The 14863-nt window shown below is 42.3% G+C and overlaps 2 protein-coding genes across 3 annotated transcripts in view; both read right to left on the bottom strand.

Annotated features, from left to right (window-relative positions):
• sdhaf4 (succinate dehydrogenase complex assembly factor 4) overlaps positions 1-13776 on the bottom strand; it is a 369114-nt gene extending 355338 nt beyond the window's left edge. Inside the window, exons 1-3 of one of the 2 annotated variants that reach the window (XM_071912633.2) lie at positions 13615-13776; positions 12769-12882; positions 12180-12294 (exon numbers count right to left, since the gene is read on the bottom strand). In XM_071912633.2, the coding sequence (XP_071768734.1) occupies positions 12185-12294; positions 12769-12882; positions 13615-13693 (303 nt within the window). In that variant the 5' untranslated portion in view covers positions 13694-13776 and the 3' untranslated portion in view covers positions 12180-12184. Of the gene's footprint in view, positions 1-11779; positions 12295-12768; positions 12883-13614 lie in introns of those variants that run through there. The other variant, XM_078288578.1, reaches the window with a different exon arrangement.
• Positions 849-10801, bottom strand: cep68 (centrosomal protein 68). Its single transcript, XM_071912635.2, has 9 exons — positions 10700-10801; positions 7114-7219; positions 6676-6977; positions 5380-6507; positions 4556-4793; positions 3958-4157; positions 3677-3799; positions 3478-3574; positions 849-1122 (listed from the first exon to the last, which is right to left on the bottom strand). Exons 3-9 carry the CDS (start codon positions 6943-6945, stop codon positions 935-937), a joined length of 2244 nt encoding a protein of 747 aa, XP_071768736.2. The 5' UTR covers positions 6946-6977; positions 7114-7219; positions 10700-10801; the 3' UTR covers positions 849-934.
• Positions 13777-14863: the final 1087 nt, after the last annotated feature.

Here is a 14863-nt window from a genome sequence, read left to right as displayed (position 1 = left end):
GCCACATACTGGAATATTGTGACTACGACTCTTCTTCTTTTCTAGCCGCTTTGGTAGACAGCCAACCTGTGCTCATTCAGTCTTTTCTATTATAAAAAGATACTCTGGCTGCTAGTACTTTAAACTGGCTGGTGAAATGCTAAATCCAATTGTCCAATCAAATTGTAGCTGAGAGAAGAAAAAGTTCGAATGATGACTCTGATGATGAGGATGCTGTATAATCAGTTACACACTGAACTTGGTTATGACTGAGTGAGGAAGGGTACCTGGGACTGAGTCATCATCATCATCATCAGACCTGTGCCAAGATGAAACCACCTTATTCCTTGAGCTGGTTCAAGCCAATGTATTTTTCCACAGTTCTTGCATCAAGCACACCAGACTGGACATTCACTCAAAGAAGGAAGGGAGAAAATGTTAAAAAGGGACAGTCCGTCTAGATTTTGTGTTTACACAGGACCCGTACCACATGTCTCCACTCTGACAGACTGGGTGAAAGGTTGAACCTCACCACGAACCTAGGACATGAAACAAAAAGGCAAGTGTGTGGCACTAGAGGGTGCTGTAACTACATCAACAATATGTGAAGTGTGACTTCATGAATGGAGGCTAATCAGGAGCAACGACTGATGACTGACAAGATACTGTATGTACTGAATGCTCGCTGATGTGACTTACAAAAAAAAAAAAAAAGTAAAATTTTTGCTGAAATATAATGAAATTGAATATAATAGAATAAAAAACTCCACATGTTGCCATACCCAGTTGCAAATAATGTGTCTAAAAAAAAGCAGTCAATTGTGAAATTCTGTGAGAAATTTGTGTCCAAAAAACAGAATTGCTGGAGCTAGGCAAGTCAGAAATGAAAGAAACAACTTAAAAATTAAATCCTGGTTCACTGGCATGTCCTGTACGCATAATGAAAATAAATTGTTCACAAAGTGGACCCTTGGACCCCCACCCTGGGCTCCTTGACTGTACTGGGCTGACTGGCCTGGCTGTTGGGCTGACTGGGTCGGGTCAGGCTGTCCATAGCAGACAGGATGGAGGAGAAGAAGTGTTCGGTGTGGGTCTCCAGCGCTCTGGACTGCCTCTCTATCAGGACCAGGGTGTCTCTTAAAACTGGGGAGAGAGAGATAGAGAGATAGAGAGAGAGATAGAGAGATAAAAGAAAGAGAGAGAAACATTTGTTGGGGAAATTATAACAAGGTGAAACTAATACTCTCTGTTGGGTCAGTAACAGTTAACAGGATACAGCCAGTAAAGTGAATAGAAATATGAATATAGCAAAAGGGGAGTATTCCACAAAATGCATGACAATTCAAACATATTAAGTAGAAATGTATGAATGAAAGTATGGAAAAATTCTCAATTACAGCATTATGTGTATGTAGAACAGACGGAGCAAAAAAAAAAAAAAAAAAAATTAAAGAAATGTAATTATAAAATCTACCAAAAAAACGAAATATGGAGTATGAAGTAAGTGAAAAAATATTAAAATATCAATATATATGCAATACAGTATGTTTCAAAAGTAGGTATACAATTTTTAATAATGAAAAACATAGCTATATAATTTTAATCCTTTCATTCAATAGTCCATACATAATAGGTGTACCTGTAAACAGGAAAAATATTTAATAAAATTGTGAGTGTTAATGTATATAAAAATGTATACCTACTTTTGAAACACCCAGTATATAAAAATGAGAAATGAGAAAGAAAATTTGAATTTGAAACTAATACATGAATTTACAGCTCATATACATGATTACACTGTTTTCTGTGTCTCAGCAGAGAGGACTGTGGTATAGAGTCACCTCAGCCAACCAGAGCAGACCTCAGTACACCAACACTGGCCAATTGGTGGTAACCGTTTGAAAAATTTGAACTTCAACACCCAGAAATCCTGCCTTGAGCCTAACATCTAAGCCACTTAAGTAATGGAATGAGAAGCCAATTCAGCTTCAACAGTTTCAGATGTTGGTTCTCCACAATGGTACACATTCTTGTCAAAGAAGAATGTTGAGAGTGAAACAAAGGGGGGCATTGTGTTAACCAAAATGTCTGTTGTCAGTAAAAGCCGACCACACCCTTCATTAGTATCGGTTTAGTCTAACTGGATATACCATGCTTGGTTACCATGAGTCCAACAATTAGGTCACTTCATAAAGAGGAAACATGGGCTTCCCCGTCTGCTAAATTCTTAACAAAGGGATCCATGCTTCACCCAAAATGCATTAATATTGCTGCAAAGAGTTGTACACTAGGATCCTATGACTGAAATGCACTGAGGTGAAACTGGTTATTGGTTGCAGTGTTACCACATAGAAAAATCTGATGCTTGCACCACCTTCATTACAACGCGAGGCATCTGCAACTGAATGATGCAGCGGTAATGGATCCTCTCATTTGAAATTAATGAACTTCCATCGCATTCAGCGCATTAAGTGTGGCCCTGGAGTTAGATAGCTTACCTAAGTGGGTTTTTTTTTGCTCATGCATGTACTGCAATGTAGTATATATTGTTATGTAACCACCACACAATGATGTTACAATACAACCTAAGCCTCTCTAAAGGGTTACCCTAACTTCCAATGTAGGACAATGACAGTAAAAGACAAAGGAAGGAGGTAACGTCTACATAAAAACATTTTAATGTGACACACTAGTCTACATAATAGAAGTCAACAGTGTTTCATTAAGTACATTGTACATTGCAGGGAGTTGGGTATGCTATGGCAGCACAATATAGCCAGTAACCTGAAACCAAATTCAAATTTTCCACTTTAACAACTATCAGCTGTTTCTCCAGTGGAATGCGGGGCTCCATTGTAAGCGTTCTAAAACCCAACTCTGAGTCCCAACATGGTCTGTCACACTACTGTAGAGACTTCTACTTGAGGTCAAGAGTTCAAGAATCATGCGTCAACAAAATCAAGTCACCGGACGTCCATTCACTTCCCTGTAGACCTGAGCGACCAAGGAAACTCAGCTGATGTGTGGACGGTCAACAGGCTTTTCGGCAAAGAAAGAGAAAAATTGGCCACAGCTGAACTTTTCAGTCATTGGCCCTCAACAGCCAATCAGATTTCCACGCTCCCTTGTTTCCCTACCAATGTGATTTCATTTCATGAGTAGCTCTGCCTGAGTTCTGAGTGCAAAATGGACGAGAAGTTGACTACACCCAGTCAAAGCTTCCCAGTTCTCTAGAACTTTTATTTGAAAGAAGACAGAAATAAAAGTATCAAAAATGATGCTTGGAGAACGGTTGCATCCATCACTGGGGTCAATGGTAAGCTCTGATGTCATTTCTCTGTTCATTTTCAATTAATGCTGCCTAATTAGCGCTTGTTAACTCCTCAAAACGATGTAAAGTTCTAAAAGGTATTGCCAAATACAACAGAAAATTGCAGCTTATTTTTCTCGGTCAAAACTTTCTAGCTGCAGACCACAAGGCAGATTAGTGAGACTCACCTGGAGACGTGGTGTTGATGCAGGCGAGGAGAACTTCTCCGGTCTGCAGAACAGAGCTCGTCAGGGGCTGATGGGCACACACTTCTCTCTGGAAACTCTGAAAATGTGAATATGAAATATTGTCAACACTGCGAATGAAAAAGCATGCATGACAGCGGGTCGTTCTTCAGTTCGAGGACTCTTGAGGGTCATCGCTCACCTGATACTCTGCTAGGGACGACTTGACGCTCTCTATGTCCACAGTGGGTGGAGCCAACACATCAATCCTCTCCGACACTGTGTAAAGCCACTGGATGAGCTGATCCAGGTTTGAGCAGAACATCTGATGGGGAACACGTTCATCGCTGGTTTAGAATACTATGGTCACACCAAATATAAACCCTGCAGACTTTAAACTTGAAATATAGTCATATACATTACAGTGTTAAGAGATTTGACGTAACTGCAAAGCCTCTACAGTAGGTCGGATTCTGTCAGTACCTGGATGTGTTGCATGAGGGAGTCAGCTTGCTCCTGGGCCTCCTGGGTCCTCTGCTGGATGTCAGGCAGGGTGAGGCCGCTCAGCTGCTCCACCAAAGCCTCCACCTCCCTGAGACTGGACCGACTCAGTCCTGCGCCGACGGACTCCATCCAGGCTCCAGGTCTCCTCCTCGCTGCCTCAGAGGAGTCCCCGTGATGTACTGCAGATGGAGGGGAGACGGATTTGCGGTGACCAAACCAATTAGCCATGCATAGATTTAAAACGAGCTCCACAAGTATTTGGGCAGGAAGGCTTCATACTCTCCTAATTATTCTGAATGTGAAATGGCATAACTGCTATGAAGCTAAAGTGCAGATTGTCAGCTTCAATCTGAGGTTATTTTCAGCCAAATGCGATACACAAATAGGTGAAATAGGTGGATTTAATAGGTGAAATCAATAAAGGATCAGAACTTTCACCTGGTCAGTCTATTTCAGGGAAAGAACAGGTTGGCCTCAGTCAGTGTACTTGGGCTAACTGTATGTCAAACTGTGTGTATATAAACAGTGCTCAGTTTAGGTCTTAATGCCACCAGTTCCTCCATGATGAAATGCATACCCTTATTGAGGTACTGAGAGGCCTCAGGAGCACACCCCTCTTCTCTGTCCGTGTGTTCTTTTCCTTCATCCGCTTCTTGACCGTCATCCTCCCGTTCCTTGACTTGTTGCCCCTCCTCCTCTTCGGCCTCCTGTTTCTCGGGCAGGGTGATGGAGGAGAGGATGGAGGTGGTGCCTGGCTCCAGAGACTCCCAACTGGCGGTGACAGGCCGGCTCAGCTGGGCTGTCACCTCCCTGACCTGCAGAAATACTTCAGTTCTTTACTTGAGTGAATGCAGAAATGCCCATGTTGAAAAGCACTCAAGCAAGAGTCCTCCATTCAAAATTCTACTTAGTTCAATACTCTAAAAATACTGGTAGGGTTTCTGCAGATCTAATTCAGTTGCAAAATTGAACATATATTTAATTCTAATTGGCATTAAAAAGGCTTTTAAAAGTCTTAAATTTAACCTACTGAAACTTGCACAGACTGCAGTTTGCCCTCGCTTCATTTTATCATGCTATCAGATGTCAACAGCAGTCTTCTTATACTCATAAAACCTTGCATTTTTCTGAACTACTGTAGCTGGTTCAGATTATGTTCTCAGTCCTAACAAACCACACCGCAGTTCACTTGAAAGAAGACTGAGACTCACATCTCCAGGCGTCTCTGTGCAGTTATTTGGTATCACGTGAGCTTGAATCTAATTGTTCTCGCCTGGCCAAACAACCTGAATTAAAGGAGTTTGAATAAACTGCTTCAAACATGCTTGAGTGAATGCATCCCAAGTATTAAGTACAGCACTTGCATAAAGGTACATTCAATTACTTTCCATGTCTACTGACCTGCCTGGACAGGACCTGCAGCTCCTCCAGCTGGTCCGGGAGAGGCCGGTACTCCTCGTCCCACTCGCCACCACCGACACACCCAGGCCGCGGAAGAACGCTGGTGGAGCGGATGAAGGCAGCGGAGGTGGAGGAGGGCGGCGCGCAGTGCTGACGGTAGTGACCGCCTCCTTTGTTACGAGTCGAGTGATTCATTCCCCCTCTATCCTTACCGCAGTCCAGACTTTCCAAGGACAACCCAATAGGATCCGTTAGGGAGAGAGGGCTACCCCAGGGCGGGCCATCTGAGGATCTGGAGAGCCCACGGAGGTCAGACGACCTATGACCTACACTAAGAACCCCCCTTTCTCTGGTCTGCCCTGTGCCGCTCAGGGAAAAGTCCAATCCTGACAGGCTGGTGGAGCTACAAAGGTGGTCAAGTCCAATTCCTGAGTCCTGTAGGCATGGGTCTGCCTGGAGGGGAGATTCCCCCTGCAGCTCAGAGCTATCCCACTCACTGACGACCCTCCCTGGCCTCAGAGGGTAGGTGTAGTCCAAGAGGGCCTGGTACTCCCTGTCTGGGTCCCAGCCTGGAGAGCTCCTGTCTGGGGACGGGGGCAAAGATTTGGGGATGGCACAGGCCCAGTAGTTAGCCTGATGGGGGGACATGGTGTGGAGGGCAGGGGAAATACGTCTCTTCAAGTAACCTATAGAAGAGCATATATCTAGGTTGGTCTCGACCTCTCCTCCTCTTCCCTCCTTGCCACCTAACCTGAACTCAGTCCGCTGGGGCCTGGAGTAACCCGAGCGGGGAGTGTAAGTAGGAGACAGGAGGGTGGACGTAAATCGAGGTCTGGGAGGGGAGGTTAGGGTATGGACCTCCAGGGGCGGGCTGGAGAGGCTGCGTCGAGCCAATATGCTGCCTAGGTAGGGCGACCCAAAGGCGGGTTCCTCGTGGGACAGCCTGTCCCTAAGGTCCGAGACACCGAGGGATGAGCTGAGATCTTCTCCAGAGGTCGAGGCAGGCGAGAGGTTACCCTGAGAGAGGCTGAGGCTGTCTGGGGTCGCCTCGTCTCTCGGTCTGGTCAGGAAGTCCATGGCGGCATGCTGCTGATATCGTTCCGTCCTGCAACCTGTCCACTGTGTCTCCTACGGGGAAGGAGATGGATAGAATTGCTGGTCAACAGTGATCTGATCCTGATAAAATACAGTGTGATCTTATATTATTGTTTCCTTTATGAAAACCTCTACAGTCTCAGTAGCAGTAGATTCAATTCTGTTCTATTTTGAAAATCATTCATCCTTCATCCTCCTCACCTTCTCAGGGTGCTCCTGTGGGTGTGCCTTCTTTAAGATGGACGACTGCTGCTCAACAGAGAACAGAGGCTTCCTCACTACATACTGCCTGTCAGTCAAATACCTGGAGCTGGGCGCCATGGTAACATTTTTCCGTGAACCTCCCCTTTCCCTTTCTTTTTCTATCCTCCCTCTTTCTGTGTCTTTGGTAGTCGGGGTTGGGCTTCTTCTGGTGTGTGTAAACTCCGGGATCTGCGTCTTCCATTGCCTGCTGTATCCCTTGGCTTCCATTGGAGGAAGAGAATGTGGGATGGTCCTGTCAACTGAAAGAATGATGAAGAAGGCTACCCTGTCGAAGTTCTTTAACAACTGCAATGTGTCGGTTTATTAACATTAAAGCTTTGTTCGCCGAGATTAGCTTGGTTATTTCATTCTTTCGGTTGCTTTTCGTTCATGCACCTTGGAGGAGCTGCGAGGTTGCGGCAGATTTTTTGTTTAAGGTCCTGTCCCAACGTCATGCCTCTGGGGTGAGGCACGCCGACGCCTCATGCGTCCATGGCAAACACTGTAATGACAAAGGAAAAAAGTGTGGCAATCAATAAGTCTGTCCATTAAAAGACAGCATGAGAAGTGCGAGAGGCAGTAAACTCTCAAATAGACGAGAGTTACTAACCAGGGGGATTTAGGCCTGAACACACAGGGTCACAGACAGATACAGACTGATCATGTGGAATGTGTCCTATTTATTTATTGTAGCTTTAAATTGATAATCCAAGTCTATTAACACCCGTTCCAAATGAACATATATTACACTTACAGTTGCCTAGCGAGCGGAATCTCTCTACTCGCTGTTTTCCGATCACCAAGCACCGAGCCAGATAAGCATCGCACTGGGTCCATGCGAGTGTAATGATATGTTTGCTCCTTGGCGAACTCACCTGACTGATCTCATTAAGACTGCATGCTCAGACTTGCCTGTGCTCACTGGACCAAAGAAGAAGAACACCACTCTTTGTCCACTAGGCCTGCTGACTCAGTGGCAGTGCGGGCCATAGTGTGTCCATTGTGGTTTTCAGTGGCAGACATATTAGCTTCATAACCATGAAAATCATGCAAGTGGCAGCACTCCAGAAATAGTCAATCAATGATGTTGGCCATCAATAAAATGTAACACAACTGAGATCCAGTCTTGTCACTTTTTGAGCAGGTGCATGTGCATATAGGTTATGTGGGCATATAGGTTTTGTGTATTATGAAGTACCTTGGGATTCCATGCCAGCTAACTTTGAGAATGTTGTTCACACCATTACTTTTTTGTAGAAAATGTGCTGCCTCAACTGCAGTTGGTGCTGATAATATCAAAAAGCAACAAGGAAAAGACAATTACATGCTCTTCTCCCAACTTTGACTTGGTGCTCTGCCACAAACCAATCACTGTCAAACAATTACCCCAAGGGAAAACTAGGGCAGGGACGGCACTCCAACTGTGAAAAAAGATGATCATGTTCTATGTTTGTTTTCTTACCACCTGGATGACTGAAATGAATCTACACAGACAATTAAAAAGGAAACCAGCAACATGAAGAATTGAGGTGACAGAATCTTTTTTCACAGTTGGAGTGCTGCCCCTGCTCTAGTTTTCCCTTAGGGCAAGGGTGTCAAACCAGGCAGGTTTTCTTTGCAACCAAACACTACACCAGGCCTGTGTTCGAAACCGGGAGCTACTCATACTAACATACCAAGTGTGATATTAAATGAGTATGTAGTGTTTCCACTACATACACGATTTTGTGTACACGAGAAATGCGGATGTATACTACAGTAGCAAGTAGACTAATGTCTACAATGGGATGATTTGAAAGGGGCTGAAGGGAGACAGCATCAACTCAAAATATGTAATCATCACCTTTTTACCATAGGTTTTAAAGCATTAAAGCCTCCCGACGTTCCCCCTTGCTAAAATTGAACAAATTATTCACCATCCACGATAATGACAGACAAGATGATGCTGATATAATGGGGTCAGATCAAATAATTTTGAAAATCAGAATGATGTCTGAATAGTAAAATGGCGTGGCTCTATTGGTACGTTGAGAGTAAAATGATAAGGAACGCATTAGTTCTATCCAGTCCATTTTCCTATATCTCCACAGGTTATTCTCAGGATGGATGAACTCCTCACAGTATCCTCCGTTGTGTGAGTGTGTCTGGTTTCCATGGCGATGGCCTGGAGAGGGTGGCGCTAGACTCAAGAGGGAGCTGTCAATCAAAGGCTACAACAGAACAAAGACCAAACACTGTACTACACCAGAACCACATTTAGCTTATCTTGCTTCTTTGTTACACAAATATGATGGCAGGGCTAAATATGATGATATGATGTACTGCAAAACCACTCTCTCTTTTACAGCATGTTCACTGCTCAATAGCGAGGCTGTTATTCTGACTTCCACACACATTATTCAGTCAGATGTCTGCCTGAAGGCTTGAAGATTAGGAGCCATGTGTGTTGAATGTCATGAAACAAATTATTTAAGGAGCACAGCCATTAACTGTGTTAAGCTATAAACCTAAATATTCAGCAATGGATTCATCTGCAGAGAAATACAGTAAGTGGCTACATTCCATAAACAATTCAGTTTTATGCGTGCTTCTAGGACATGGATGGCTGAGTGTTTTAGAGAGACTATTCTATCACAACAAAGTGATGGGTTCAAATCCCTAATCCTAATCCTAAATGCCCTTTAGCAAGACACTGAACCCCAACCTGGTCACTCATTCTTGCTCTGGATAAGAGCAACAGCTAAATGCCCACAATGTGTAATGTAAGTATTAGTGACAGGCCAACATGGGGGAATACATACTGGAAATCTGACACCTCACCACTTTCACTTTCATGTTCATGAGTGTTAAGACAACAAATGTGTAAGCCTTGTGTTTGAGACTTTGTTCATTTTCACAGCCTGATATACTATACATGGTAAACACAAGGGACACTGGTCAGTGTGGGACTGTTTAACTGGTGCAGTGGGGAACCATAGCAACAAGCAGTGACACCAAACAGAAGTGACCTAGGGGCAAAGCAAGGTGCCATTGTAGCCATATAGGGCCTTGTGTTGGCTCTCTGAAGACCCTACATTTTCTGATATGTTGTCCTGTAAAATATTTATGAAATGCTTTGACCGCTCTTATAATTTTTTTAAAAATTGTAAATGAAAGTCCTACTCAACTGTTGAAACGAAATGCTTACAAATGTAGGCTATATAAAACCAAATGTAAAGCTGAAATATGTGGGAGTAAAGCAACAACTATCTTGCTGGTTGTGTGACCTTACAAATATGACAAATATGCCAGCACCGACACCTTCCATTCTCCATTCAAAAATCTGGCAATTTGATGTGGTCTTGCTTATTGTCAAAAGTAAATACCTGGTAGAATATAACATAAGACCTTTTATGAATCGTTAGGATCTTCTGGCAATTTCGGCATACATATAATCCTCCAAGCAGCACCAAATTTCTACAAACTCTCAGCTTTATTAAGTGGTTCACACTACTCGCTACCGCCCACCACTGTGTATTTGGGCGGAAGTCGAACCAATTCTGAAAAGTGATGTTTATTGAAATAAGTGCAGCTTGATGTTTTGGCTGTATGCCGAATTGAAGAGTGTATCCTTACAATTAAAAAAAGGTCTCAAGTCATGTTCTAGCATGTTTGTAGCTTTTGAAGACAAGCAATACTATAATAAATTACCAGATATTTGAATAGACTTTCTTGTATGGAGAAAACGGCACGTATCGGGGCTAAACGAAGGCACCGAAGCCTCGCAAAAAGGTGAAATTAAACACTATTACTTAACATTTTACCTAAACAGAAATATATTACAAAGTTTTAAGTTCGAGTCATCACTATACAATGTATCCATGTTCAGTGAGGCTACAGTAGCTTTCCGGCTAATTTCCCCAGTGTCTCCTTAACCAACTACCCAAGCAAGGCGTTGAAAAACTAGTCTAATCTCAAAACAATACGAATGGTAGCTACTCACCCCATTTACAATAATAATGTTTAGCTGGGATTTGCCTCCAGTTGTTGTAACGTTATCTTTGCTGTAGCATTCTTGCGGCAGCCTCCTTCCTCCTAACAAATCATGCTGCCTTCAATTGCTTCTCGTAAACTCCTACTTTCGACTTCTTTCTAGAAATTCTGCCATATTTTTACCCGGTCTTTATTTATGCATACAGACAGCCGGCCACTATTTGAGTCTTTATTGGAAGTTTTACGGTTTGAATGCAAGGTCAGATGTTGGCTAGCAGAGGTTGTGAGCTGAGAAAAGAATAATACCTACCCACATGGTGTTACTCACCATCATTCTCCTCATCTTCACTATTATCATCACTATTTCTAATATTTATTTGCCTTGGCTCTGAGCAGCACACACAGTCACCATCATTGTTGCTGCTGGTGCAGTGGAGTTAACCTTTGCTTCAGTAGAGCTCTTTGAGCTTGGAGGCAGTGGGTTAGGGAATAATAACTAATAATTAGAAACAGTTTTATCCTTTTATTCAGTAGTTTTTTTTATGGCTGTCATTTTACTCAAGTGGCACATAATTATTTTGTGAATGAATGAGGAGGAAAACTCAGAATTACGATATTTCTGACAGCATTTGAAGGCGGCATAACATACAACAGTTCAATTGTAAACAGGGTGAGCAGAAGGAAATGTCTCTACTCCCCTCTAGTGGGGACAGGAGGAAGTGCATGCATCTTATACACCATTTATTTGATGGAATTATTGATCAGAAATAATTAATATTGTATAATAATCTTTATTACATATAGTATTTCTGAATAGCTCAACTCTATTTTTCATTCATTCATTTGAAGCAACAGTCTAATAATAATAATAATGATAATAATGGATGTGGAATAATGGAAGTCAGTGAAGAAATCAGACAAAGAAAAAAATGAAAAACCACACTGTGCATTTTCTACTTGTGTTGCTGAGATTTATATAGTATTATTTTGTTACAGCACTTCTCCATAGCTTAAAGGTTAACACAGTGGAATAAAGCCATTGTAAAGTGTTGCCTCGAATATACAGTGAAAAATAAACCCATCAACATACTTGTAGATATAACAATCTTTCCATTTATTGATCAAAACATTCAGACTCCTGTACAAGAAGGAATGACCTCGCATGACAAGCATTCAATACTCTCGCACTCATTTAAACAAAACATCACGATGTGCAAAATATGTACTGCAACTTCACAAGTATGAGTGATCGCTGTAGAGATTTTGTTTGAGTATGTCTGCTTAACAAAATCCACAAAAATAAATACATTATGATGTTCTCTCGTGGGGGGGAAATGACATTAAAGTTAAGTACTAGACGCAAAAACTCTCACTTCTCTAAAATATTCCCATGTAAGGACATACAGTCAGAATCAGCAGCACTTTTTCTTCATGTTCATCTTCTGATCTGAACAGTGACTGTACATCTCTATAACCCAGGTGTTCAGAGAATCAACTAGAAGTCGATACAGCGGCCCTTCCTCTCCCAGTCTCCATAGCGGGTGGGCTCTGGACCCCGGGGTCCCCCCTTCTCCTTAGTGTCAGGGTTCACATCACCGGGGAATTCTAGGAGGACAGGAAGGACAGGAATTGATCAATACTACACTGGTTGTCTATGGAAAGACCTGAACCTGAACTGATTCTAATGAGACATTTTGATCAGATTCCACACAAGCATATGCATGAATACATGCATTGTTATTTTTTTATCATCATCATCCTGGGTTTCAATGGAGAGTTTTAGTGTCCCATGATGGTTTCATAGAATTTTCCACCCTGACAAGAATACAATTTGAGGGGAAATACTGAATACTTGTAAGTTTTAGCATGAAAATGGTCAAATTTAAAGACACTATATACTGGACTGACTGTTGTGTCAATCCAAACATATCAGTATTGTACCCGCCTTCAAAACCCCATATCAGTGAACCATGATATAAACAACTGCAGTATATGCAACACAGATATGTCTGTCTTTGTTGTCAGATCACTGGTTGCAGTTAGTCCCCCATGTCACAGAAAACTGTTTAACTTTCTCACTTTCCAGAACATCCTTGCTCTTCTCCTCGGTGGTGTCGAAGCGGCCCTGCGGGGTTTTGGCTTTCCTCAGCGGCTCCTGGTCCTTCGCCGCTCCGCTGGCTGCGCGGGAACATCCTGCACGAGACAGGCAGTCAGCCACAGTCACAACTTGGCTATCATGTGAAAACCGGCTACGGCGCTTAGAGCAACACAATGGACAGCCTGACATTAGTGAAATATTAACTTTCAAATGAGAAGCAGTTATCAGTGGGGTCCATCAGTGGGTGAACTCCGGCAGAACCATAATCTGAGCAGACATTAGTCGAATTAAGCCATGTCCCGATGCATGCCCGTTCTCTTATATGTAGAGAACATTACACCAAACTTCTATCAAAATTTGGCACTTTCATGTTGCCTTGCGTATCGCTAAAGGTACATACCGGATAGAACAAAACGTTCGACCTCCCACGAATCATTGGGTGCCACTCGTAAATTAGGCATACATTAAATACACCAAGCAGCACTTGTTTTAACAAAATGTCAGCTTTCAGAATCGATTCACACTTGTCGCTACGCCCTTCACGGTGTAGTTTGGTGGAAGAGGATTGTGGGAATACGAAGAGGACCGATTCTAAAAGATGACACTCAGATATGTCAGGCTGGATATATTGGATGCATGCTGGACCATGGAGAAGACCATCATTATTTGTAAAAACTCTTAAGTCATGTTCTGCGAGGTATGCATTTTTGCCGAAAAACACGGCGACATTAAAATGCCAGAGTTTTGAATGGAGTTTGGCTCTCCATACGAGGGAGAACAGCGCGTATCGAGGCTAGCTGTAGAGCTACTTAAGCAGAGATACTGACCTGTAACAACAGATTCGGCGAATAAACCTTTGGATCCCAAATATTTTGTTGTGTAAGCACCTAGCCGCAGAAGGGACATACTGCTTGTCGATAAAAGCACAGAGAAACAGAAGGACTTTTAGTGTCGGACAGTTACACAATTTTGTTGTTGTTGTTGTGTTTGTCGCTGTTAAATGACGCAGACAACGTCATCATCTAGCGACAAAGTACCCCAGTGCAATATGCATTTTCTGCCACGAGGGGGAGACAAAACCCCAGGTTTCAGACAAGTAAAACACATGGAACCATGAAATATTAGGCCATATTATTCTATTTTCAGCATTGCTATTACTTATATTCATTTAATCAAATAGGCCTGGGGGAAACTATTAGATAGAAAGCTATGTATCCTGTTTTATTTATGACTTTTTTTTTTTTTTTTTTTAAATCTCCTTAAAAGACCCTGTTCTCACATAACTTACATCACTATGGTACTACTTACGACTACTTACTACTTACTTATGATGTATAGTATGAGTTTATGTCAGAGATTTATGCCTTAAAAGGACAGTAAACTGAGTTGAGGTTTTACCATACACTATGTCCCATATGCATGACTGTAGTATAGTGATCCAGTGAAAACCCTCCATTCATTTTGCATGCAATTTCAAATCTGTTCTATAATTCCATGCATACTGTTCCTGCAAGTCTCTACTAGAATGAATCACCCATAGCCTGTAGCCTCCTTACAGCACATGAAATTATCTCTATAGCCTACTACTCTAATCGCATCCAGACAGCATTCTAAATGAATAGGGAATTATTTTCTGCAATATTCACAAGACACGTTGATTTATTGCAAATGAAAGACTTGGGGAAATCCAATAATGTGGCGTTTTGTTTTGCTTCCGTGTGATGAATAAGACATGAATGGAGCAGGGACACACACACACACACACACACACAAAGAGAGAGAGAGAGAGAGAGAGAGAGAGAGAGAGAGAGAGACAGACAGAGAGAGAGCGAGAGAGAGAGAGACTGGGATTTTGACTTTAGAGAGTCATAATTTCCATTCAAAAACACATATTTAGCAGAATCTTTTTTTCAGATGTCCACAAAAACTGAGCAGAAGCAATAGTGCAAATATGCAAAACGAGGAAAAATGGTCTTCTTCAATTTTCTTCATCCTAAACACGTTTCAGTGATAATTCTATTAGAAACTGAGGAAAAGGGAATGGAGTTTTGTGCAGAAACCCATAGAAACTATTAT

This window comes from Centroberyx gerrardi, chromosome 15 (assembly GCF_048128805.1).
Source record: "Centroberyx gerrardi isolate f3 chromosome 15, fCenGer3.hap1.cur.20231027, whole genome shotgun sequence".
Lineage (NCBI taxonomy): Eukaryota > Metazoa > Chordata > Actinopteri > Beryciformes > Berycidae > Centroberyx > Centroberyx gerrardi.
This window is presented reverse-complemented; position numbering and strand designations above follow the sequence as displayed.

Coding starts and splice junctions, on each gene's coding strand:
- cep68 (XM_071912635.2), bottom strand. CDS start 6,945: ATGGAAGCCAAGGGATACAGCAGGCAATGGAAGACGCAGATCCCGGAG. Junction 4,794..5,379: donor TGCAGGTCCTGTCCAGGCAG/GTCAGTAGACAT, acceptor GTATTTCTGCAG/GTCAGGGAGGTGACAGCCCA. Junction 4,158..4,555: donor CTCTCAGTACCTCAATAAGG/GTATGCATTTCA, acceptor CTCCATCTGCAG/TACATCACGGGGACTCCTCT.